General features: G+C 35.2%; 2 protein-coding genes across 8 annotated transcripts; both read right to left on the bottom strand.

Moving 5' to 3' along the window:
• Positions 1-4,150: 4,150 nt before the first annotated feature.
• LOC310725856 (uncharacterized protein) lies at positions 4,151-17,876 on the bottom strand. Of its 7 annotated transcripts, none has more exons than XM_083540945.1 (12): positions 17,522-17,876; positions 8,880-9,802; positions 8,668-8,789; positions 8,443-8,580; positions 8,130-8,344; positions 7,881-8,032; positions 7,031-7,134; positions 6,893-6,953; positions 6,511-6,599; positions 6,280-6,435; positions 6,091-6,176; positions 4,151-4,713 (listed from the first exon to the last, which is right to left on the bottom strand). In XM_083540945.1, the coding sequence occupies exons 2-12, from the start codon at positions 9,700-9,702 to the stop codon at positions 4,305-4,307; spliced, it is 2,355 nt and encodes a 784-aa protein (XP_083397071.1). In that variant the 5' UTR covers positions 9,703-9,802; positions 17,522-17,876; the 3' UTR covers positions 4,151-4,304. The 7 variants fall into 7 exon arrangements, with proteins under 7 accessions (XP_083397071.1, XP_083397066.1, XP_083397069.1 ...); XM_083540940.1 differs by having other exon boundaries at positions 8,668-8,804; positions 17,522-17,800; XM_083540943.1 differs by lacking the exon at positions 17,522-17,876 and adding an exon at positions 10,938-11,760 and having other exon boundaries at positions 8,668-8,804.
• Positions 17,877-20,988: 3,112 nt separating this feature from the next.
• On the bottom strand, positions 20,989-25,400 carry LOC310727039 (amino acid transporter heavy chain SLC3A2-like). Its single transcript, XM_083543103.1, has 9 exons — positions 25,289-25,400; positions 24,828-25,023; positions 24,402-24,586; positions 23,335-23,508; positions 23,078-23,166; positions 22,840-22,976; positions 22,380-22,647; positions 22,082-22,144; positions 20,989-21,618 (listed from the first exon to the last, which is right to left on the bottom strand). Exons 2-9 carry the CDS (start codon positions 25,004-25,006, stop codon positions 21,271-21,273), a joined length of 1,443 nt encoding a protein of 480 aa, XP_083399229.1. The 5' UTR covers positions 25,007-25,023; positions 25,289-25,400; the 3' UTR covers positions 20,989-21,270.
• Positions 25,401-26,185: the final 785 nt, after the last annotated feature.

The following is a 26,185-nucleotide window of genomic DNA, read 5'->3' as shown; positions in this document are numbered from 1 at the left end:
TACAACAGGACGAATCCACTCACATATGAGTCACAAGGAAGAGGATCTAGTCATTCAGCATAGCTATTTTAAAAGGTAAACTTTTAGGGATTTTACAGATTTTGTATTTTTTATCGATTTTAATATGATTGCTTACTCCCAAATTCTTGAACTGTGTTTCTTTGCTCTGTTATGACACAGAGTTGTCCTCCATTACCCATGGTGTATTTCCAGCTGTTGTCTTCATTATATTGAGGTGACACTATGACAATGACAGGGGCACAACAACACAATATTCATTTAAAACAGATACTTTTCAGCAGTGACAGCAATGCCTGTAAACTTTATCTCTGCTTCTTCTACCCGATGGTCAAAAGGAAGATGAGAAATTCCTACATTTGTTGGTGTATCTTATCTTTATGGGTCTAGTAAACATTATAGGAGATGCATCTTGGCCTTGACCTTTGAACTTGTCATCTTTACTGAAGAAGAGAATTTCAACTGTAGAAAAAAATGTAATGCTAGATCATAAAGAACCAGGTGTTTTTTTATATTTGTCTATTAAGAATTATACCATGTACTTAATATTATCGTAACAGCATATAAAAAAAAAATTCTTACTCTGAGCACTATGGCTTAAATTATGTATGTAGTACATTCCTAAGGCTAGACCAGGAGCTTGTGCAGTAGAGAAGCTACAGGCTGGATAGCTGGAGATGATTTTGTGTAGAGATACCGCCCTGCAGTCCTGGAATAACTTATGAGGTGTGGATCTGGTGGCTGTGTTTTACCAAACTATTTATATAATATTTATTAAACATGTTGAAAGTATTAGAAAACGGGTCAATTTCGTCCATTTGTCAGCAGCAAGACTTTCCTTCCCAGTTTAAGATTTATGATCAAACTCTTGATGTCACCCAAATGAGGATGGGTTCCCTTTTGAGTCTGGTTCCTCTCAAGGTTTCTTCCTTATAACATCTAAGGGAGTTTTTCCTTGCCACAGTCGCCATGGCTGCTCATCAGTGATAAATGCACACCATTCACCTTGACTGTTGATTTATGTAAAGCTGCTTTGAGACAATGTCTGTTGTGAAAAGCGCTATAGAAATAAACTTGACTTGACTTGACTTAATGCAAAATTTTTAATTGCAGACTACAGTTAACAGAGTCTAAAGAAATAGAATTGTTATAATATTTAAAAAAGGTATATAGTATTTAGTATGTGTGCTTTATTTAGGGCTTTATTAACAGTGTGCACTAGAGCTGTCATGGACTCAACAGGTTTAATGCAAAAGCTTATGATCCATTCTACATCTAAAAACTGGCCCACTCTCTCCATCATCACACTTCCTCTCTGTACATATCTCACCTTTCGCACCACCACACTTTAATCTCTGGACTTGCACAGCACAGTGCACTTTATATTTAATTTCATTTTTATACCACACCATACCGCACACGGACACTTTAGGGACCTTTACACCACACCATACCGCACACGGACACTTTATGGACAACCCACCACTAAAATTGTCTACTGTTTACACTCTGTTACACATTGTTTACTGTTTACTGTTTCACTGTTTACTGCCATTTTTTGTATATTCACATTTATAGATCTTTGTATATCTTTTATATATTTATATTCTATATTTTATTTCATTTTATTTTATTATTTTATATAGTTCTTTTATACCTCATCCTTATTTATCTGCCTTCTTCTCTTTTTCCCCCATCCTATTCCCTCACGCCGGACCGTCGTATAAAGCATTTCACTGCATGTCGTACCCTGTATGTATGTGTATGTGATGAATAAAATTTGATTTCATTTGATTTGATTGACATCAAATCTGGAGAGACATCTGAACACATGCAAAAAATTTAAAAGTCATGATGAAAATCTAAAATGAGAAATGACTGCAGTAAGAGCAGATGACTAAATATTAAAGATATTGAACATAATTTTTTTTTATATTTAAATGTTCTTAAAACCTAGTCGATAATAGAGTTTATTATTTAATAAACACCACCAGTCGCTGTGTGTTCGATTTAATTAAAGAATATCTGAGGATAGTCTTCAAATACAGCACACATACAGTATTAGCATTAATCGAAAATACTGTTTTGCATGTGCTGCCATCTTGTGGTGTCTTTGTCATCTTTTCGCTTTAGTAATCACTCTTTTTAACCGTGGTACCTCTTTTTTGACGTCATATTACACTTCAACCAATAAACAAGCAGAGAAACTACGCATAGGCTACGCTACTACAGAACTGTATACTGTACAGTACATGTGCTCACTATAAATGTGTCACAGTGTACTGTATTTTTACGAATGTACACACAATTCATCTTGCTATATTCTTGCAAATGGTTTCTGTGTATGTTTAAAGTGGGTGGGAGGATGATTAACAACAAATAATAAACAAAAATAAACCAATAAAAACAATTTTAAAAAAGCATTTTTGACCAAATTATACCAAATTATAAACCTTGTAAAAATGTCCAGCCAATGGTTTCTTCCTAAAGAAGACCAACTCATCCACATGGATTCAGCATTCAGTTAGTACAGCAACTGTTCCTCTCACTACAGATAACACAGGATTACTTCATGTACAGAACTTTAATGACAAGATTCCTACTGCAAATTGCTGAGTTTTAATGTTCCTGATTTAACATTAGCATTAGTGTCCATTGAATGGCACCAATGCACTTATGATTTATCACACTGCTAAAACACCAAATATCTTTTATTACAACAGAAACTGAGACAAGAGTACAGCTGGATCAATAGTCTAATCAGAGGTATCAGTGCTTAATAACTGATCTACAGTATATATGATGTTTGTGAGTGAGTAGTTATCAGATTCTGGTTGTTTTTTACAGGCCCACGAAAACCAAAAGACTTAAAAGGTCCACTCAAAACCATCTTATGCATTATTTATTAAAGAATTACATTAAGTCCACCTTTAAATGCAAGCATAAATGTTTTTCTTGAAAAATCCTGCATGCTTATTTCCTATTGTGTACATATAGGCCCATGAAATAAAAGATGCCTGTGAATTTGGTAGCTGCTCATATAGTATTAAGACATGTAGTTCAGTGCACAGGATCATGCATGTACTAGTAGTTATCTATTTGTATCATCGGCTGACAATTTCTAGATGTGATTTTTTTTTTCTTTTTTGTTGAAAGATTTTTAACATCATTACAGTTGGTTTTCTTATCAGGCTTTTGTGTAAAGTTCAGGATGATCACAGTAGAATGTAATGAAAGAAAGAGCACAATTATAAGCCAATGCATTCAGTTATGTAAGGTTTAGAGGGTGGAATTAAGAATTTTAGAACATGGGTCCAGCTAAAGTTGTTGATCAATGCCTGTGACCATTATTGCAGATGGGTCTTCTGAGCTAAACTAAAATATTCTGTGCTTCAATAGATCCACACTGCAAAAACCCCAGTGTTGTCACACACAATCTTTTTCTGTGCATAAGAAATTGTTTAACACAACAGTTTAACAGTTCCCTCTTAAATGGAAAAATGGGACCAGCCAGCCTACACATTTGTTTTTCGTAAGAAGTTCATCACCTGTAGCTTAACCTACTGCCATGTTTGGCCAGTCTGCACTCAAAAATTCCCCAGAATAATTTAAACATTTTCAGTCTTTTTTTTTAAATATGTACAAAAAGTCTTTGTGGTTTTAATGCAGATCTGTTGTCCCCATTGTGTTCCACTGAAGTGTGGAAATGAGTGTTGTAACTGATATCACCACAATGTAGACTCAGCCAGAAGCAGCCGCATGAGGAGTAGTCATATCCTTTAGACTCACGTGTACATAGTACATGTGTAACCAGGGTCAAAGTTTGTTTCATGAATCTTCACTATATACTTTGGCATGTAGCATATTTACAATACACTTTTTTGCAACAAACCCTCTTCAGAACCAGGCTTTACAGGTTGATGAAGTTTGAAGATCCTGTCCATGTAGTCTTTCTATGCTATATAGAGCAGTTATCAGGATAAAATTAATGATTTTTATTTTCATATTGATTTGCCTACAATATAAGTGAACACATTATACACATTAGTCAACCATGTATAGTAGGAGACCAACTATCCAAAGATTTTGTAAAATTAGACTAATTGTAATAAACATTTAAACACCATGTATGTAAAGTCAGGAGAAAGATTTAATGAACATAGTTATAAATTCATTTATGTACAAATTTAAGCTACATGTCAGTTTTATTGTTTCTAAAATGGAGAAGGGAAATGATTGGAATGTAGATAGGAAGTTAAACCTGAATTCCAATTTGTGCTTCTCTATTAGTCATAATACAGTCCAGACTCTAAGCTACCATGCATAGCACCCCATGTCTGTTGGGGGCCCCTGTAAAGTGGTAGAGCTGGGGCTTTGGGAGTCATCTGTGGACTTTCTCTGGAATTTGTTCTGCTGATGGCAGCAGTGAAACAAGGACTTTGAGTCTTACTGCTCTGGATAAAAGCGAGCTGAGCCTGAGACTGCACCAGGTTCTGGATCAGGCTTTGGGTTAATAACTGATTTGGGTGACTATGTGAAACAAGCTGGTTTGAGTTAGTCAGGGTTCGGTTTTGGTTCTGCAGGGCCTGGCTCAGGCTAAGGTGACTGTTTGGATGGATTCTCTCCCTCCAGTCCTCTTGCTGCTGACGATGGATCTTCATGTGAGCATTTCTACTTTTGATCTTGTAGAACATCCTGATGATATTTTATGCACAGTAAGAGAAACAAACAGGGAAATAATGATAGCAGTTAATAATCTCAAAACTTTAAGAAATATTTAATACTATTCCTAAATGTTATCTTTTAAAATCAACATATAAAGTTTGCATTCTGAAGTATATGTATATATATATATATATATATATATATATATATATATATATATATATATATATATATATATATATACACTTCAGAAAGTATTCAGACCAAATTAAATGTTTATAATTTATGTTGCAGCCTGATGCTACAATTGTTTTATATATATATATATATATATATATATATATATATATATATATATATATATATATATATATATATATATATATATATATAAAAAAAATATATATATATATATATATATATATATATATATATATATATATATATCACACAAGTTACTTTGCAACTACACTAATTAGCTCAGGTGCCTCCCGATTCTCTTGATCGTTGCTGAGATGTTTCTGCAGGGTTCACCTGTGGAAATTTTTATTATATCTCCATAGAAGGCTTCACAGCTAACAATGCATATCCGAGCAAAAAACAAGCTATGAGGTCAAAGGAACTACTTGCAGAGCTCAGAGACAGGATTATTTCAAGGCACAGATCTGGCAAAGGCTACAAAAAATTCTGCTGCACTGAAGATTCCCAGGAGCACAGTGGCCACTTTAAAAGCAAATGGAAGATGTTCCGCACAACCAAGATTCTTCCAAGAGCTGGCCACCCAGCCAAACTGAGCAGTTGGGGGAGAAGGGACTTAATAAGAGAGGTGGCCAAGAACCTGGAGATCCTGTGTGGAGATGGGCCAAAGTTCCAGAAGGACAACCATCACTGCAGCCCTCCACTGATGTGGGTTTTATGGCAGAGTGGCTAGACAGAAGCCTCAGTGCAAAACACATAGAAGCCTGCTTAGAGTTTGCCAACAGGCACCTGAAGGACTCTCAGTCTGTGTGGAACAAGATTCTCTGGTCTGATGAAAACTAAACTGAACTGTTTGGACTTAATTCTGTGTCTGGCTAATTCTGTGTACACTTCACTTTTTCTGCAGGAGAGATTTGGCAACTGGTCATGGTTTATGGAAAGCTGATTGTCATACAGAGATATCCGCAATAAACAATTGTTCTACAGCGCTAAGGATTTCAGTCTGGGCCTAAAGTAATCTTCCAACATGACAACAACCTTAAGCACACAGCCAAAAAAAACACTGGAAGGAACAATGCTGTGAATGTCCCAGAAGCCCTGACTTGAACCCTATTGAACATCTCAGAAGAGAGATCTGAAAATGGCTGTCCACCTACAGGTCTTATCCTGCACATAAACGTTTTGAGGTTGTTCTGGGAATGCACTTACTTTCCACATTGTTTGCAGGGGAAGCTTGGAGGCAGTGCAGGTGTATGAATTAGTCTGTCAACATTAATAGGGTTCATCACCATGACCTATAAATAAAGTACACTTTCAGTAAATCTTACTTTATTATTTACTACTTATTTAAATGTTTCAATAACTGTTAAACTTTTTAAATAATTGAATATATTTTACCTGGTTAGTTGGGTTAAGTGTTTCTGCAGCCACTTGTTGCTGTTGTTGTTGTTGTTGTTGTTGTGCTTCTTTCTCCTCTAGCTTCCTCTGTTTCTCTTTGAGCCGTTTGGAGTGATAGTAGAATTCCACACACTGGGACACTCCCTTTGTCTGCACCTGTGGTGTATCGTCATGCTTGAGTTGGGCTGTTAATATTTCAAATATTAAAAGCATGTTATATTTTTAACATACCATTTTGTGAATGAATGAGAAGTCTTTTCCATACATGGCAAAGGCCTTATGGAACAGCTTTTGTTCACTCAGCTGCCAAATGTCACTGCCTGTAAGATAAAGACCATAGAGAGATTTTATTGCTTCGATTTGAAAGGTGTGAAACAAAGCAACCTTGTTTTTTTTCCTTTCTCAAAATGATACTGAAGATGACATGAAGTTTATAGTGGAAGTGAAAGAAATTGCAAATAATCTAAAACTGACAGTCTCATTTATGTAAATTAGGGGTAGAGTCATAATTTGAATATCCATGTTAAACTAATTTGTATGTTTTTAATGTACAGGTTTGTTCTGTTCATCCTCACTTTCTATAAGGATAAGAAGAGATACATTAGAATAGTACCAGAATAATGGTAGTCTCTTGATGGCTTTGAGTTTGAGAAAAACATCATCTCCAAAGCAGCCTGTAATAGAAAGACAATGATGTCAATACTAATATAAAATGTAAGCATAACTAAGGATTGTATTTCTATTTCTTTACCAATACATTTCCTTGGCATAAGGACAAGCTATGAAGAGCAAGCTCCAGATTAGCAACACCTTCAGGTAACGCAGTAGATGTACTGAGATCCAGAAGATTCTCCACTGAGAAAGAATTGCATATAGTTATCTTGCTATTTATGAACAAGCCATAAACATACAGTGTACTTCAGTGGTACTGGCACGGTGCAGCTGAAATTGTTTTTTAAGTCTTATGACCATTATGCCTTGTACATTGGCATATTAAAAACAGATATTTTAGCAACTTATTGTGACATAGTGTTACAGTTACTGAGTATGTACACCAATATTCCCCTTTTATACAGTACTTAAACTGTGTAACCACCTTTGACACCAAAAGCATGGTAAACTAAATGATTAAAAACTAATAAGTGATTGTTAACTAATGATTAAAAACTAATGAGCATAATTAGGGATGGATAGTATACACAATCATCAGTGAAATTGTTATAAGTCTAAGAAGTCATAGAAGGTGTAGCAGGTAACTAATTTGCCAAAAGGGGAAGTGAAGACCCTGAGCAGAAACTGAAAATGAATATAGAAAAAGTGTCAAAGTGTATTTCAAAGCATGTCGAGGAAATATACTAGCTATAGACCGTGAAATGTAAGGTGAAGGTGAAGAAATATTTATTTTTTGCACTATTTTAATATTCTAAATTGTAAGAGCACAAAAATATTAAGATCTAAGGTTAAAGATATTTATTTTCAAAAGTTTAAAGAAAGCTTTTAGTCTACTTTTATACAAACTTTCATTGCAGGTGTAATGAAAAAGTGTTGAGGTTATTTAAATATAGTTTAAAGGTAAAACTTTTTTTTACTAGGTTACTTACCCTGTTCTAGTAGTCTATCATTCCCCTCTAATTCTGCCCATGGTTTCCAAAGTAACTCCTCTTGAAGGGGTTCCTCAGACCACAACTCTGCCTCTTCCTGCTCAAGGAGATCAGGTATCTGAGCCTGAAATTCTGGCCCTATATTCACTTGCCTGGTTTTTGTATGTAAAGTAAAAACAATATTGGTTAAAACAATAGAGCATTGTTCATGTCCAGTGATTTCTAAATTTATTACAGACTCTTTCTCACCCCTGATGAGCCTGATGTCCCGTTTCCTCTGGCCAATGTACCTGGTAGTTCAATAGAGATAAAAGGTTACTGTATAGCCCAGTTCCATTGCGAGTGGGATTCAGCATGGGAAGTGGAGTGTAGTGATGGGTCAGGTGTTCCCGATTTTCCCATATTGCTCTTGATTGGAGGACACTGTAGAATGGAACTCCAGTGTAGGCTGTCAAGGGATTACTCTAATAACACCAAAAGCCCAAAATTAGTATAAAAATGAGCTTCCTTTTTCCTCCTGGTACTTGAGATCAGTATTTTTTCTCTTATGAATCCTTTATACCTGTGAGCTGGTTAAACATAATAATGGTGGCAGTTGGAACGCTGCAATGGGCTTTGTGTCCTCGTGAACCCTCACTCCATCTGCCTGTGTGTTCAAGTGATGAATTGGAGGGCACAGTGGTTGAGATGATTGCATCATCTGTGTAGAAAAGGTTTATGTATGATTGCTAAAAATTTTAGAATTGTAGAGTTTAGTTCTTAATAAGAACTGATCAAGAAAACCTACCTGGGACCATGTCATGTGATGTTCCGAAGTTAGAGGGCAATGCTCCCTCTCAAGTTTTGAAACAGATTGTGGGGGTGGATGCTGCACCAGAGGTGAACATGGAGAAGTATCTAGAGAACAATCTGACAGAAGAGAGACTGTGGGTTTATCAGAAATTAGGGTCTTACAAACTCAAACAAAATCTGCCTCTTTCATAAAGAGCTACTAGTTACCTGTGTCTCCATCAGCACTCAGTTGTCTAAGATTAATCCCCAACCCCTCTGGGTAGCCTGTAGATGGACCTGGGTCTTGAGTTAGGTGCTTTGTTATGTCTCCATTCCCATTGGTGTCAGTGGAATGTGAGAGCCACTGAGTCTGCATGAAACCCCCAGGAAGAATGGAACTGGTACAAGAAAGTTGTGGAAAGAACCGCAAAGAACTTTCAGAAGGAGACTGCGATTGTGTTTGGCTCAGTGACTGTGCAGCAGGTGGATACAGCCCCCGTTTAGGAGGAGAGAGAGATGTCTGAGGAAGAGGCGTAGGGGGAGGACTCAGAACCAGAGGAAAAGAGAGAGAGGAAAGAGGTGGGATGGTGGGAGAGTTGTTGGGATTAATATTGTATCCACCCTGATCAACACAGTTGGCAATTCTAGAAATGCTTTGGGGATAAAATGCATCAGAGAAAGAGTCAAGTTTCTGATGATTTCCTCCTGCGGTACCATAACTCTCTATTGCATTTTGCTGCTGGGAACTGGAATTCCATTCTTCTTCACTGTGGCCTTTGGTTCTGTTAAATGCACTAGGTTGAGACGAGATCAATGACTCCATGTCCCAATAGGATGTGTTCATCTGCCCACCAACTCCATTCATATTTGTTCCAGCATTGGTATAGTTTTCAGCAGGGTCATTCAGAAGGTTTTCTTCATAATTATTTATTCGGCTCAAAGAACTATCTGGAAAAAGGCTGTAGTTTGATCTTTGACCTTGTGTTTGAGGGCGGTACATAGCAGAGAAGGGTGGAGACTCAGAAGTGTGGATGGAACTGTGATCGGCCATGATGTTTAAATTCCTTGTTCTTGAGAGAAGTCCGAGGCTGTTTAAAAGCTCTCTACTTGATAAGGTAAAGTTACAGGACAGTCATGTCATCTTTTATAAGCTGTAAGAACAAGACAGAAGTGCAGTTATTGGTTTACATTAAAACGATCAAAATAAAACTTTGTGAACTGAAACAGTGGCATTTAGAGACTCACAGCTTGAATAAAATATCTTTTTTTTCCTTTTTCTTTTTTTAAGCTCTTCCTGTTATTGTTTTTTTCAGGTGATTAAATTGAGTGTCACACTTATAAAACAAGATAAACAGTGGAAGAGAAAGAGAGGAAGAGAGCTAAGTATTCCATTGAGCTAAATAGGTACTCTCAGTTGACTACATCATTACAATTTATGTTGTAGCAATTCTTTTGAATTGTAACAAATTTTTCCTGTCATAATTTGTACATACCTGTCTCTTGTGCTCCTTTCTTTTTCAAAACATGATATATACACATTAAGACATGCCGTAGTGTGCGATCTCCTCTGCTTACAAATGAAACTAAAAGACTTTCACACGTATAACCTTTTTCTTTTTTTCTCCCCATCGTCCCCCACCCCTTTGCACCCCTACTTGTCTTGTTATGTAAAAACATTTCATATAAACATGTTAAAGAAGCACACCCACACTCACACTGACAGGAACACACGTGAACACACATACACTCACAAAAGCAGGTGCTGCCGATCAAAAGTAACTCTTATATTTGTCACAGAGAGAACCTTACCCCTAAAACCCCGAAAAGAAAACCACATCCTGGGGAAAGAGTCACGGATCTCCCTCTGTCGCTGTCTTGCTCCATCCCTAGTTCTTTCTTTTATTACCGTATCCCAGTTTGGTAAACAAAGAAATAAATGTACTTACAGCACACAGAACATCAAAATCTTTTTTTTTTTGCCTAATGTCTGGTACATTCTTCGTTCATTTGCAGAGTGTAATCATGTAGAAATCTTTTCTGAGGAATCCTGGTCAAGAATTAAATGCATTTTCTATAAACCTGAATGCAGGCAAATGAAGCATGTTGCTGAGAGCCAGAGTAATTTTTTTGCAAATTGTTTGCTTGTTCACCACCTGAGTTTTAACATTATCTACGAGTGACCACAAAACTGATCTCAGATCATGGTAAAAGCACAACCTTTGCCAAAACCATTGTTCACAAGGTTGAGTGTGTTATCTTGAGCATCTCATGTGGTGAGTGACTCACTTCGTCTTGGGTCTGAAATGCGTATGAGTCGACATGTAGGCTTCATCAGGTAGAGCGTAGGCGTGTGTGTGAGTGTATATACGATACGCGAGTGGCAAAGCTTCCTGTCAACACTGTTTCTGTGTGTGTCTGTGTGTGTGTTCTCGTGTGCGTGTGTGTAAGTGTCATAGTGTAAGCTTGTGTGTATGTGTATATGTGTGAGAGTGTGAGTATGTTTGTGTGACCGGCTATGTCAGTTTATGTGTATTTATGTGGGTGAGTGAAGAACAGTTGTTTAGAACAGTTGTGTTTATGTTGGAGATTCTAAGTCATATGACAGGAAGTTGACCACGAAACGACAACAGCGCAGGAAGTGGACAAGGGAAACCTCCGTACATCCCGCCTCCGCTCTTGTTTGTTCTCTCTTCATCTCCTTCTATACATGCAGCTCTCTTCTTCCCACAACACACAACATATGTATAGTTTCCATACACCACTCGCATCATTTACTCTCTTCACCTATATTTCTGACTTCACACAGTGGTTCCCCCATGTAACTCCCTTCTTCCTCTCCTGTTCTCTCTGACTTCTACAGCATTTAAAATGTGTTGCCATTTTACATTTTTCTCAATATAGCCAGTGTTTTAGCCCTTAGGAAATGAGGGATGATGATGATGATGATGATGATGCTTAGGAGTAAATTTAATGGCCGTGCATTAGCACCCAGTAACCAAAAATCTCAAATCCCCACACATAAACAGTGAAAATGGGACTTTTTGAAAGATGCTAAAATGTACAGTAAAAACACAGCCTTTTATTCACACAATTTCCATTGAAATGTAATAATGAGGCAAAAAATACTATACACATATGATGTAGAAATTAAATCAGTAAGTTAAATCAGTTCCAAAAACCTCCTTGGCCTGTGCATCTTGTGGGTTCAAAAGGACAATGTGGGTGTAATATCTTTACAGTGTGAATGCATCTGTAATGATTCTCTCCATTAACATCAGCACTGTCATAGTGCAGGTAAAAAAAACAAAACTGTTATGACAATCTGTAGTTGTTAAAATATATACGCCATGTGTTTGGTCATATTTCCCAGGTCCAAATTTTGTCTGGACACCAGCCACATACTGTCTTACACCTTTGGTTTCTTGCTCACACTATGCTAATGCTGTGGACAGTGTGGGTAAATGCTAACCGTGAGGTCTGTACAGTGTGAATGTATTTAAAACACTCCTCTCCATTAACCTCAGAATTATCATAGTGTGGCTAAGAAACAAAATGTGTAAGACAAGTCCAGCCTAAAAAACAAGACCAATGCATAAAGAATATTGTCTAAAAAGTACAAATATTTTGTTCCTCAAAGTACAATTACTGCGTATAGGTGTCTTTCAGCCAGTTTCTCAAGCTAAACAAAAGTTTTAGCCTAATTATAGTGTAAAAGGGTAACCACTACATCAAGTTATAACAGCGCCTCAAGTTATATAGTTTTGACATAGTCTTATGCTGGAACCAAGCACTAGGAGGTGAAACACGATTCTGTTTAAAGGGAACAATGTATCTACTAATTAAAAAGAGTGTTAAGACATATACTGTAAATGCATTTTGTTTGTTTTTTAGCTTTGTTATAGTGATAACAGGTCTATGGCCTATTATGACTGGTCACGGACATATTAACGGATGAATTATAAATCTTTTTTAGGTCGTTTTTTGTGCAAAATATTGCCAAAATGTGATATTGGCAATGTAAAAAGTGCCACAAGTATTTAATGTAATATGTTTTTTTCTGTTTATTCAAAAGCAGTTTACATTTACAAGCATTTTTTTTTCCAGTGCTATAGATTGTTACTAAAAGTGCATTACAATTTTATACTACATCAAGAACAGCATAAAATATAAAACCAAAAAAAAGAGATGCAAAATTTGAGTAACCACTGTACTGTTATTCACGAACCTTCTGATTTTGCTTATTTATCTACAGATACAAGATCATTCATGTGAAGTAAATATGTAACAGTAAAAAAACAAATGGACATTCTTTCCATGACCGAACAATATTTGTATTGTTTTTTATGTTGTTTCTCGTTTGGTTTGTAATAGTGAAATATATCACATTTGTCCATGATTACTTTACACAGTACTTCTTCTGATATACTGTACTTAAAGTTTCGGACATACTTCGGTCTCTGCAACCGAAATTCTACCATGTTGGTTTTAATCTAAACTACAATCAGTTTTGGGACCAACTTCACTATACTTGCGTTTTCCTTGCACATAATACTTTGGGAAAACTCTTTACTCTCTACATTTTGAAACACCAAAACATTTTAATTAGTAAATTTATAAGACATCATTGCAATCAGTCTGCTATGTACTCTATGTGTACTCTGCTATGTATTTATCGCAGTAGTTTATCTTTACAACTAGCTATTTTATTTCGTCCGACTTGTCATGCTAGCTGTTGTTAGCATTTTCTAATGTTTTCCGGGTGTCCTTTGGTGAAAGATTTGATTCAATATCACTAAGACCAGTATGCGGTGTGAGGCAGATGTTTTTTTCTTTCCTGAATATTTCTATAACTCTTTCTTTCATACTTTTAATAAATTAAAGTATGTTAAATATATTTTTTGTGTATTAATTGTACTTTAACTTTGGGTACTTTTGACAGCTCTGCCAATAAGGCTGTGAAAAAAAAGAATCTATAGAATTCATGTGAACATCTGCACATTTAGATGATTTCTATAGATAGTCATTTTTCAGAGTCACAACTGTCAGGCTTCAATTTCAGAAAAGACTTCGCTCAGGCTTAGCTATGCAGGTGTGTAACACACAAAAGTCTTATTAAAACACACGTGTGTAAAGGAGGCAAACAGTTAGCTGACTGAAAACAGAGGATGCAAAAGAAGGAAAGAATGTGGAGGTTTTTGGTCTAGTTTTCTGTCAGATGTGTGAAAGAGTGAACAGAGGAGGGGGAAAGTAGCGGAGCGGTTTGGACTTTTTCTCTGTCTCCACTGCTCTCTACATCTAGTGAGACACATATGAGGCATTTTTGTGAATGCAAAAAGAGAGGCGAAGGATGGGAAATCCAAGCGGAGTGACTTTTTTGCACACAGTCTTTCTATCATTGAAAGATTATTTTCTTTATATAGTCTTTTGCGTCTTATGGATTGCATGTGTTTAATAATAAGGCATATTTAAATAAGATAGAATGATTTGGTATCATATTTTGGTTGCGAAATAAGACCAATTAAAAAAAGACTTTTTAGATTTCACCATCAATTTGAACCGATTTAACATAAATTTTTGGTTTATTGAAATGGGTTTGTGATTTTGGCCATTCTACTGGTGCAGTAAATCATCTCTCACCTACAAGTAGTGTAAACCGCAGTTAAGAACAGCAGGTTTCATAAGCTTTGTTACATCTCAATTTAAAATAAAAAATTATGACTTCTTCTTTAAAATCCCCTGGACTCCTGTCTCAGAGTAATTGAACAGATAATTGGGGTCTTTCAGGTTCACTGACATCTGCAGAGACAGGGTAAATATAATTTGTCATTTTTTACCTCCAGGAAAAACTTCTAAATAACTGATAAAACTGAAAAATGCAAGAATAAATAATAAAAATGGTAATATATATATATATATATATATATATATATATATATATATATATATATATATATATATATATATATATATATTACCATTTTTAATATTTATTTTAGACCATTTTTATATCTAATACTTCAAAATTGTATAGGGAGAAAAACGAAGGGAGTTGCTAGGCAAATGTTTAATGCTTAAATGTGTAGTAATTTTCACATCCAAAGTATTCCTGAAAGTTTTTTGTCCATACATTTACAGAAAACACTTTACGATCACATATTTTCAAAATGACACGCGAGGAAAATGTACATAGAATACCAACTTGTTTATATTAAGTTATATTAAATTTGATTTATTTAATATAACTGCTATAATCAAAGGAAATTCAGTTGCAAATTGTGAATGAATGTTCTCTCAAATGCCTCTACTTCTACATATCTACACCATAAAGTTTTTTTTTACTTTTGTCATTCGGCATTGAGATGTCTGGAAAGACCAGGTCACTGTCACAATTAAAATGATCCATGAAAAGTCTTATTTAAGATTTATTCAGTGATAGATATGTCGCAGCTAGGATAACTGTTAATAATGTTATTAATATCAAATAAATTTCAGGACTTTTTTTTCTCAGTTTTGCTCGGTATAACCTGAGGGAAGAAACACAATGTTGCGTTTTTGACAATATACAAAAGCGTTATTAAAGAACTATTGCATTTTGCCATTAAATTATACAAAAATTATTAAAATGATTTAGCGTTTATATAAAATATCCTATACGTGATTCAAAATTATACACATCACTGATTAGAAAACAAGTTAAGACCTTACAGTGGAAAAGAAAATTAACCGTACATGTTACAAATATTTATCTGATTATTTGTCATAGTCTTATGCTGGAACCAAGTACTAGTAGGTGTAACGGGCTGAAACTATCTGAAAATGTACAGTAATTCCATGGACAGGATAAATAATTAAAAGTTTAGACTAATAATTCTGGTTTGACAGTGTGCACCAGCTAAGACATCTTTGATTCTTTATTATCTGTAAATAAATCTTTGCCAGCATTTGCTGAGCAATCAGTATTTCCTAACATGCTATCTAGATTATATAATACGCAATGGTGCAAACTAGAAGTGGGATTATGCAAAACAAAGGAGAAAGTGAATTAACTTTACTTCTACTTTACTTGTTGTTGCTTGTTAACTATTACTTGTAAACAAATTAGCTTTTAGTCATACAGGATTGGAGAGGTTATCATCCAAGTACGTTTTCCAATGTAAGATTTCGTATATTTAGACCTTGTATCTTCAAACGAATTAGCTTTTTTTTTTTTTTTTGTTATCTTTTAACCATTTGCATATTAGGCTAATATTAACCATCATATGTGTAGTTTTAAAACAATATTGTGTTTGTCTGTGATTTTTAATATCTAAAAAAACTCCATTGTCATTATTTATACATATTTGTATACAACTTGCCGTTATTATACATGCATATACAGCATGTCACTATTTATACCTATTTTTAGTACGCAAGCTTAACATTACTTTCAGTTCTTTCAGTTCAAGTGACCAGACATTAAGACTTATGTCCATAAAAACAAAATAATTGCCGCACCTATTTAATAGTTTATAATAATCTCTGCAGCTGTCATATTACTTAAAAAATTCTAATAGTATTAGACCCAGCATGGCTATTGTAAACCTTTTACATCCTCAATTTCACGAAAGAGTCGTAAAGATACGAATATTTCAGGAGCCTCCTTTTCAGTTCTTTTTCTTGGTATGGCCTCAGAATTTGCATAAAGAAATTATAGAACCTGGGACAACTAAACACGATCAGGAAGCGACATATAAACACCATTAACCACTCCGATTCTCCCTCAGTGTTCCATCAGAACTTCTGACAACGGAAAACTTCCCAAGATTGGTTTTAGTGTAGATACATATAAATCTAGAACCCGGTACTATACAGATGATTCTTTAAATCAGTAAAGTTATAGACACAGATGCAAGACTTATGTAACAATGTAAGAATTGCTATTTTGACTTTTTTATGCAATAAACATTAACAGTAACAGTGTCAGCACAGTGATCAGTTTATCTACATTAAAATTAAAATTCTAACCAAAAACAGGAGCCATCATATTTATATATGTATAATATGCAAAGTTTATATAGTCTGCAGTCAAATGCCCTTAGATTCAAACTGTTAAACACAATACTACCTGAACAAAGGCAAAAAAATAGATCTGAATTACAATACTTACTCTTATGACCAGGGTTTGTAATGGGCTCTTTAGGGGTTCATTGTTTAATTATGGTTTCTTGGCCTCCAAAAAGTGACTACCTGAAACTCTTTTAATTAAAGAAACACTTGGCTACTACTGTACACTACAGCGAACCATAAAGGTCCATAGAGGGACAACTGAAGAACGCTTGACAGTGGACATTAATCCAAAAATGAACGATTCAATCTGTAAATAGCATTGTACATCAAATATTTTCAAACTGGAATGAAAAATTGTATAAACCATTAAATTTTTTATTATTCATATATTAGAAACCACTAAGCGTAAAGGTTATGACATTTTGTAGTATCAGTCTGCAAATATAAGAGCTTTTTACGAGTTACACTAGTAATTGTGATGAAGTGTACTAGTGCACTCAGTAGTGGGGAAAAAGTTACATTAAACCATTAAAAGATTCTTTGTCTGTCCTCCTAGGACAACCCTTAAATGTTGTATGAATGTAGAATTACTTTAATGAGTACTACTATAAGATCTTGAACTCCTACGATCTTGAACTCTTGTAAAAACTCTTAAAGGTTTTTTTAATTTGTAGAGTAATAGCAGCGGTATGTTTTCATCTGTTCTAAATCGTGTTTCATTTTATATAATATGCTGTTAATCCACGTTTAATGCATACAGGATATTGTCGAGTATACATTACAGGAAATGTAATCATATAATAATATAGAATGATATAACTTACCTTTTAAGTTTTAGTCCAGGCCTGGATGTTGCTGTGTGTTGTCACAGAGGGCACGAGATGAGTGTGTGTGTATATGTGTGTGTGTGTGTGTGTGTGTGTGTGTGTGTGTGTTTGGGCATACACCCATACAAGAAAGAGAGAGAGAGAGAGAGAGAGAGAGAGAGAGAGAGAGAGAGAGAGAGAGAGAGAGAGAGACAGACAGTGGAGGCGTTGGTAATGATTTGCGCTTTGGTATGGCAGTCTCTCTTGTGATCTCTTGAAGACTTCGTCACTGGGATCCTGGAAACAAAAAGAAAAAAACATCACAGAGACTAAAAAACATGTAACGCGCCAAGTCAACCCATCAGTGCAGCTCTCAGTTTGACAAAGCGCTCATCCTTTTCCCTTCTCTTATCTTTTTTCAGTCATGTCTCATTTGCATTTATTTATTCACTTTTTTATTGAACAATGAATTTTTACTTAATTTTCATAAAAAATCTCAATGTTTATTTAGTTCTACTAAATATCAATATTACAGATAAATATTTTTTGCCTATATTGTTAGGCAAGTGGAATTAAAGTTTAATTTCAATCATCCATAGTTTAATTGTTTTGTAAGGTGTCATAACACAAACATGGTTATAAAATGGTTATTAATATGTTCAATGTTAATATACATTCACACTGGAATTGTAGCCCCATTAATTATGAAAAACGGATGGTGCAAATGAAGAGATGTGATTATGACATAGCTAAAATATAATATCTCTTTTTTGAGTCTTATAAGGCAATTAAATTTACACTTTTGCTGTACATGTCATAATGACAAAGATTAAAGGTAAAGATAGCAAAAGTTTTGTGGAGTGTTGTGAATGTCAGTGGGCTGACCCAGTAAAACTGAGAGTCAAGGCATGACTGTGCATCGCTCCTGAAGCAGTTTCACATTGTCAGGACAAGAGGGGGCGTTCTTTCTCATTAGCATCTGCAGAAAGACAAATAGGCAGTCAGAGCTACAGAGAGAGGGAGAGACCTAAGCTTCATGTTCATACCAAAACTAAAACCAGCGAGAGCAATTAACAGAAGTAATTATAATGAAAAATAACATTTATAAAGAAGATCACATATAAAAGAAGTGCACATGACAAAGTGTTTGGTTTTCACATATTGCAAACGCATCTGCAGTGTAAAAGCTTTAATCTCAGGAGAAAAAAAGATCTGTCACTTAGATTAGTCTCTGTATAAGACCTTTTCTCGAACCCACACAAAAAAACCCTATTCACTGCCGTCAAAAGCTGACCCGAGTCAAAATGAAACACCCATCCCCACAAAAAAAAAACATATACTTACACATACACACCTTGACATGGTATACCCACAGCTCCGTGACCACACATTGTCATAACAAGACAGCAATGTCGCGCTTTACCAGAAATCTGTCATACACCATGGTATAACTTCAAATATCACTGACAGCTGGAGCAACACACACACACACACACACACACACACACACACACACACACACACACACACACACACACACACAGACAATGTATTGTGGCTTCTGTACAGTAACAAAATAAAACTAGCTTTTCTAGCTTCTTAAAACTCTAATTATATAATTAAATATATTGCTATTATTATTATTATTATTATTTTTAATGATCATTAAACCTTTTATCAGTGCTGGATTTGAATTTCAGATTCAAATTTCTTGTTAACATTTATATTAAGGTGTATAATAATATATTGCTATTACTATAAACATAAAATTCTAGGTAGTTCAAAGAGATTCAAACATAAATGCACTTCTTATTTGTGAATCATTATTACAGCAGAATCATTAAACAAAATAATTTATGAAGCATATACAGAAAAACCTCGTATTCCTTAAATCCATGATATGAAAAGATAAATATAGTTCCTTTATGTGGCAGCAATTAATAATTCATTATCCCTAACAAATTTACGAAATTATGAAATAGTTTACATTACATGTGTTGGTGGACCTTAAGTATTTTTAACACTGATTTTTAATGATGATATGACAAAAAAAAGATCATAAAAGAGTAACGCAAAAAAATATTGCTTTAATTATGTAGTTAATTATATTTTTCAGTAATATTTCTCATCATTAATGAAGTAAAGCGTGATAATACAGTGTTTTATCTGTTTGCAGTTTAGTAACCAGACATGTGACTAGTCAGAACTGTAGAGGAAAGAAACACTTCGAGGAAAAAAAATTATATACAAAAAGAGCTTTAATATATTTGATAATTTTGCTCGAATCAACTATTTATTTATTCTATTAATGAACTAATATTAATTAATTATATTGCCAGCATCCAAACTACATCAATCTGAAAATTCATGTCAAATGAATGTCATGTCAAAAACTTTAGATAAAAAGACACTGCTTTTTGCACAAACTCTGATCATAATTTCATTAATTTTCAACATCTTTTCAGACTATAAACTAATGTACCAGTTTCAACAGAAAATTGTTTATAACCACATGAACTACTAAGGATGAACACAGTTAATTCATTGGGTTATTTGTTCCTTAACTGCACTAAATATGAAATATTAATTCTTTTTTTTTAATCTACATGTGTATTCAAACAATATAAATAAAATTTCCTTCAGTTTTTTTTGAAAGCTTAATTACAATTATGGATTTAAAATTTAAGGCCTGTAGCTTGATAAATACACTATACTTTCTCATCTACTGATTTTTTTTTTTTTTTTTTTTTTAAGAAATGCAAACCACTGACTTCTCTTTTTTTAATCCGTGAGAGGAAATATGAATGCCACATACCTGCAAATTCACACATATTCTACAAAACTATGTGAAAATGGGGCTCTAAAAAAACAGATATAAGAAAGGGGAAGAAAGAGAGTAGGCCGATATGTACACCTACGGAGTATCTGAGGCTGTGTTATACAACGGCTCTATAGTATTGTTATAGTATTACTGTAAAAAAAAGTAATAAATAAAATAACACCTTTACAGTTATATATATATATATATATAACAGAAATCTATTACCACAAGTATACCACTAACGCAAGTGAGAGCATCATACGGGTGAGTTAACAGTTTGACAAATCACTAAACCAAATGTGATAATTAAATACTGAGCAGACTGCACCTAAATGTTGTTGCATGGATTGTTGTATGAAATAAAAAATGTGCTTTTTCATCTTGAAAAAAGAGGAAGCTCTTGAGTTTTATATAGTACAGAGTAGTGGTGTGTATGACATACTTAGACACACCTGTACATACTTATATTCTTCCTTTTCCTGCCCTGTAAAATAACGGCAGATGGCACATGGCCAAAAGACACACACGCACATTGTGCTTTATATAAATTTACAGTGATAAAAACAGTGATCAAAAACTCTGTACATACTAGCAACAATATGTACTATGAATAAACGAGACAGAGCGAGAGACAGAGAAAAAGGCAGTTACATGACACCAGATGTATCATAACATTATGTATGCCTTTATTTTTCATGGTTGCACATACACACACAAAGCTAGAACATTATATCCAGCTGTGATAATACTGTTTTGATGCATCCATTTTACTCATATATGTTAGTATTCTTACAAAATTGTGTTGGAAACTTATTTAAAAAATGGACACCACAATCTTCTGTATTCCAAAAGTATATTGAGCATAGCGATGAGAACAAACAGAGCTTGCTTAACATTAGCTTTCTATTGAGTGTGTGTGTGTGTGTGTTTATTTTTGCTAATGTTTCTATCCTGCATAAGGATAGGACAATAAAACAGCTTGTTTGGCCTCAAGCTGCAGTTTCTCTAAAGGCACCATGCGGTCCACAGCTAGCTTTTCAGTATCTGTACTTAAACGGACCCTGGCTTCAGCAGGCAGGTCGGTGTTGGTCAGTGTCATTGTGACAGGGGAATCACCCCAGTTTAAGGCGGTGATGAAGCGTTCACTCTGATCCCACAGGCGGAGGAATGCAAATGAGGAGCTGGAGCTGTGTAGAAAGGCATATTCGCCATGCAGCAGAGCTCTTTCTTTACCTCTTAGGTCACTGAGAGCCTTAAAGAAGTTTCGTATAGAACTACGTTCCTCTCGTAATGCCTGAGACAGATAGAGAGGGAGAGAAAGAAAAAGTGAGATGACCCAAACGCTAAATTTGGTAAACTGCATATTTCAATTGTTATAAATTTGTCTATTGTTTTTACGAAAAAAAAAAAAATTCATCAATTCCTATTGAATTACATTTCAGCAAATGACAATGTGCCTCGCAAATACTACAATTGTTGAACCCTTTAATCATGGGCAAAAACTATTTTTTTTTTACTAAGAAAAAAAAAAAGAAACTTCATTGCAATATCACAAATCATACAACACCCATAAAAATCTTATCTGAATATCTGTGATTGGTGGACTAGTCACAGACCACATTACTTTTTTTTCTTTCTTATTTGCATACTGCATTCTATGATATCAGTAGGAAAGTAAATGTTGAAACAAGATTAGGTGCAATAAGAAACTATATTTGCCACAAAAGTCGCTAATGCAGTAATATTTATGCAATCACCTTTGCCGTTTCATTCTTCTCCTCAGCTGAATTTTCCAAATCCCAAATTCCAGTAAGGGGTTCCTGAGAAGAGACATGTAAATTAAACTAGGTCCATTAAACAAGCTCTTCACAGAAAAAAACTAGCTTTATATATATATATATATATATATATATATATATATATATATATATATATATATATATATATATATATATATATGTGTGTGTGTGTGTGTGTGTGTGTGTGTGTGTGTGTGTGTTAGTTAGTTAGTTAGTCAGTCCAGATCTTTTCTTTATTCTACACATCTGTACTCACCCCCTCCTTCAATCCAACCTCATCCCCTCTGTTGAACACTGGGGTGGGAGGCAGGGTGAAGAGCAGCATATGGTAGAGACGTGTAGGCAAAACTGAAGTGGTATTGCTCAGGCTCCAGGCATGGCTGTTGTGCCTGGTATAATCCCTATCCCTCAACAACCCAGACAGATCCAAAACTTGCTGTTTGGTTAGCAACAGATCAGCTCCAGTGTGTTCCAGCAGCAGAGAGACATTGTCGATGGCCGTGTTGACTGAATCTATCAGGACACTAAGAAAGAACAAAGGCATCATAATAAATAATTTTTCATTGTTTTTCTGAGATGCTGAAGTTATGCTACGCTTATTGTTAGTCTGTGTCGATTAATTGTGAATATGCTATAACACCGAGATACAAGCAGGGGGAACTAGCGGTACTGCTTAAAAAAAGTTAACCACATGGTGTCTCTACAGCCTCATGTACCTTTTTTTAGTTCCTTCTGTGGTGTTGGGATGAACGATGTTCTGGATGGACTGCCAGGAAGCAGTTTTGGCAATCTGAACCATGTCAGAAAGGAGGAATCCATCCACACCTTTTTGAAGCCAGTAGACAAATGCTTCCTATTAGAGCGCAAAAGCAAAATATTATTTTATACAGTTTTGTTATTAAGTCCAGGGATTTTTATATACTCTACAGATGTATGTTTCTGATTCACTTTTACCTTAAGTTTTTCAACAACAACAGCAGCATTGTTGAACCAAGCTGCATTTCCTTTATAGTTGGGTGTCAAATCAAGCACAATAGAGATACCTAAAAAAGACACAGACACACGTAAATACACCACAATTCTGTGTAAAATACCACCATAATGAGCTTCCTCTGGATTGCAGACACATGAATGAAACCATTCAATGTTGGTTTGTTTGGTGAGTGGTTCACAATAATCATGGTGGCTCATGGGTATTTAAGGACCCTCACCCTTCTTGTGGGCTCTTTCCAACAGGCTCTCCAGGTCTTTCTCAGTGCCCATTACAGGGTCAATTTCTATTATGTTTAGTGTACCCAGTTGGTCTGCCTGAGCAGTGTGTATTGGGCCCAAGATCAACCCTTTAACCTTCAGCTGGTTCAGATTGTCCAACTTGTTTTCAATTCCTGCAAAGAGAAAGAGAGAGAGAGAGAGAGAGAGAGAGAGAGAGAGAGAGAGAGAGAGAGAGAGAGAGAGAGAGAGAGAGAGAAATAAAAAAATCAATACAACTCATTATCTCAACTGAAATCAATACAACTTAACATCTCAACTCAAATCTTTACTCATTAACCACAGCTATTGCAACTGTGCTCATAAATTTTTGTGGTTGATAACTGATACAATGGCAAGACCATTTAATTGTCTCTGTGTTGATTTTTTATTATAATTACCCAACAGAGTTCTACCAAAAAATTAAAATAAGCACACATGAAAGTCCCTGAGCAGGCAATAATTTTTGATGAGGGAAGCAGATTGTGGACTATTTCTCAATTTCAGCATGTGATCTCCAGTATGAGGGTCACAAGACACTGGCAAGCTTTGTTAAAGGTTTGACTGAGGCTACAAAACAGCCACACAGCACTCGGAAACTTTAACCTCCTGAAACCTCCAGTATATTATTTAGTCACTCATTACGCAGCTTATTATCCAGTAACTACATTGATAACTAATAGGAATGGCTATGAAAACATAACATGTATATCTAGCTTACTGAACATTACGATCAGTTAAAGAAGAAGTATTTATAAAATATCATAATGTGTTACGGTATGCTGTAAAAGTGCATGTTGTTCCAGGAAAATGGTTGAAGGAAAATCCAATCATGTGTCCTCTCAGTGATTTGATAATTATTCTAGATAACATAAGACAAATAGGGCTTTAACAATTCATTATATTTTAACTTGTCCCTAGAAAGCCACAATCATTTTGTAATTTTTATTTTTGTTTTGCAAAATGCAAACCTAGCAGCCAAAACACAGTGTCAAATGAACCTGAAAAGACACTTGAATTATTTCAATACCTTTAATGCCTTCATCATAGTTGTTTACATCCGGTATCTCGTAGAGCGGCCCCTCATTCCACCAGTGCATTTCAGGAATGGGTTTACAACGTGGAGCCTGAACAATGATCACCACCGCCCCGGCTAGCATTCCAACCCAGCCAAGCCAGAATAGAACCAACAATACCCAGCGAGTCCGCACCCATCTGAGAACAGGGATAAGGAAATTCTTTCTTCAGTAGTTAATCTACAGTGGGTACAACATCAATACATTTCTAATGTCTCCCTCTGACATCATGTCGCAAACATTTAAAGATACACGTAAACATGTTTGAGTGCAGTGCATATCTAATGTAAAGAAAAGTCCCACATTCATTACACAGAAATGGTGTTTAAAGCTGAATTGTAACCAAATAAGAAAGCCTTGCTCTAGCTGAGAGCACATACCCTGTGGTGCCTGCAACTCTCATCAGCTCCTCTTTAGTCAGGCCAGTAAATTTGACCTCATTTTCCTCTGGCACCTTTACTTTCACGCAGCCATTCTTCTCCGTGTCTGCAGTCATGGACTGCTTCTCCTGCTCCAGCTCATTCAATTCCACCTCCTTCATATCAGCCTCTTTACTCATGGTGTCTCAAGTGAAATCTTAGCAAGAACAGAAGACAAACTGACATTAAATTAAAGCCGGTTTGTTGACTAAACTGATCCTGATTCTCTGACACTACAGTTTTATATGTGGTTTTATAAAACTGTGCAATGACAAATGTCTGAAATAAAATTGTTGTCTAATTATTATTAGTTGTTTTTATTAGTATTATTAGTTACCAGATATATTCAAATATAAGCTAAGCTATATTAAAATCTTAAAATTAAAATTTTGTAAAAACAAGAGTGTTAAAGTGTACTTTACCGGAAAAAAGACTGTGAATAGATCGATTCTAAAAGGGTCTCAGTCCGTCCAAGTCCTGCTACTTACACCAGAAGGCACTTTGAGAGTTACACTAGCTCTTATGTACTGCTATAGACCAACCCTAACTATAAACCCACCCCTGCATTGCTATTGGCTAGATCTAAAAGACATCAGAACAGGGACACTAAGTAGCTGCCATCATTCACGCACAGATAAGACCAGCCAGCACTGTCATGAAGTGATAAGGATGTTTTTGAATTGCTCCTGGGAGACATCTAGGGTCATAGCCACACAACTAGCATACACCGGCACCTGCCTCAACTCATCATAAGCCTAGCTACCCCAACTCTTACCTAGATCACATTTTTATGTTTTTATCACATGTAGCTCATTGTATTATTGCAGCCATTTTAACTTAATCATTCTTTAAACAGAGACAGACAAATTATATTGTATACATTCAACTATGTTCTGTATATAATTAAACCAAAACGTACATTTTACCATATTTTGAACATAATTATCTATTAAAATAATAGTACATACTTTACATGCTTTTACAATCTTTAATAAGGATGCTTTATTCCCATATATCCGGACAAATGAACTTCGTTCAACTGTGCCTTTAGTCAGCTCATTGTAGGACTTGCATGACTCAACAGTGTAGGTCCTATTCAGTTTTTCCAGGTATACTGGAAATCGCTAATCGAATCAGCTAACAGCAGTTGTGTCGACCTGTCATAAAATATTACTTAATTGTGAAAGTGGCTCAAATTCAAAGTATAGTAGTTACCCTGAAGAACCTTTGCCATTAAGATAACTGTTAATATAGAGCTGTGCATGGATAGACAATGTCTTCTTAAACAGTAAAAGAGGCAAAGTACAGTTGTAAGATGT

The sequence above is a fragment of the Silurus aristotelis genome (genome assembly GCF_946808225.1).
Source record: "Silurus aristotelis genome assembly, chromosome: 5".
NCBI classification, from domain to species: Eukaryota; Metazoa; Chordata; class Actinopteri; order Siluriformes; family Siluridae; genus Silurus; species Silurus aristotelis.
Note: the sequence above shows the minus strand (reverse complement) of the source record. Positions and strands in the feature narration are given on the sequence as shown.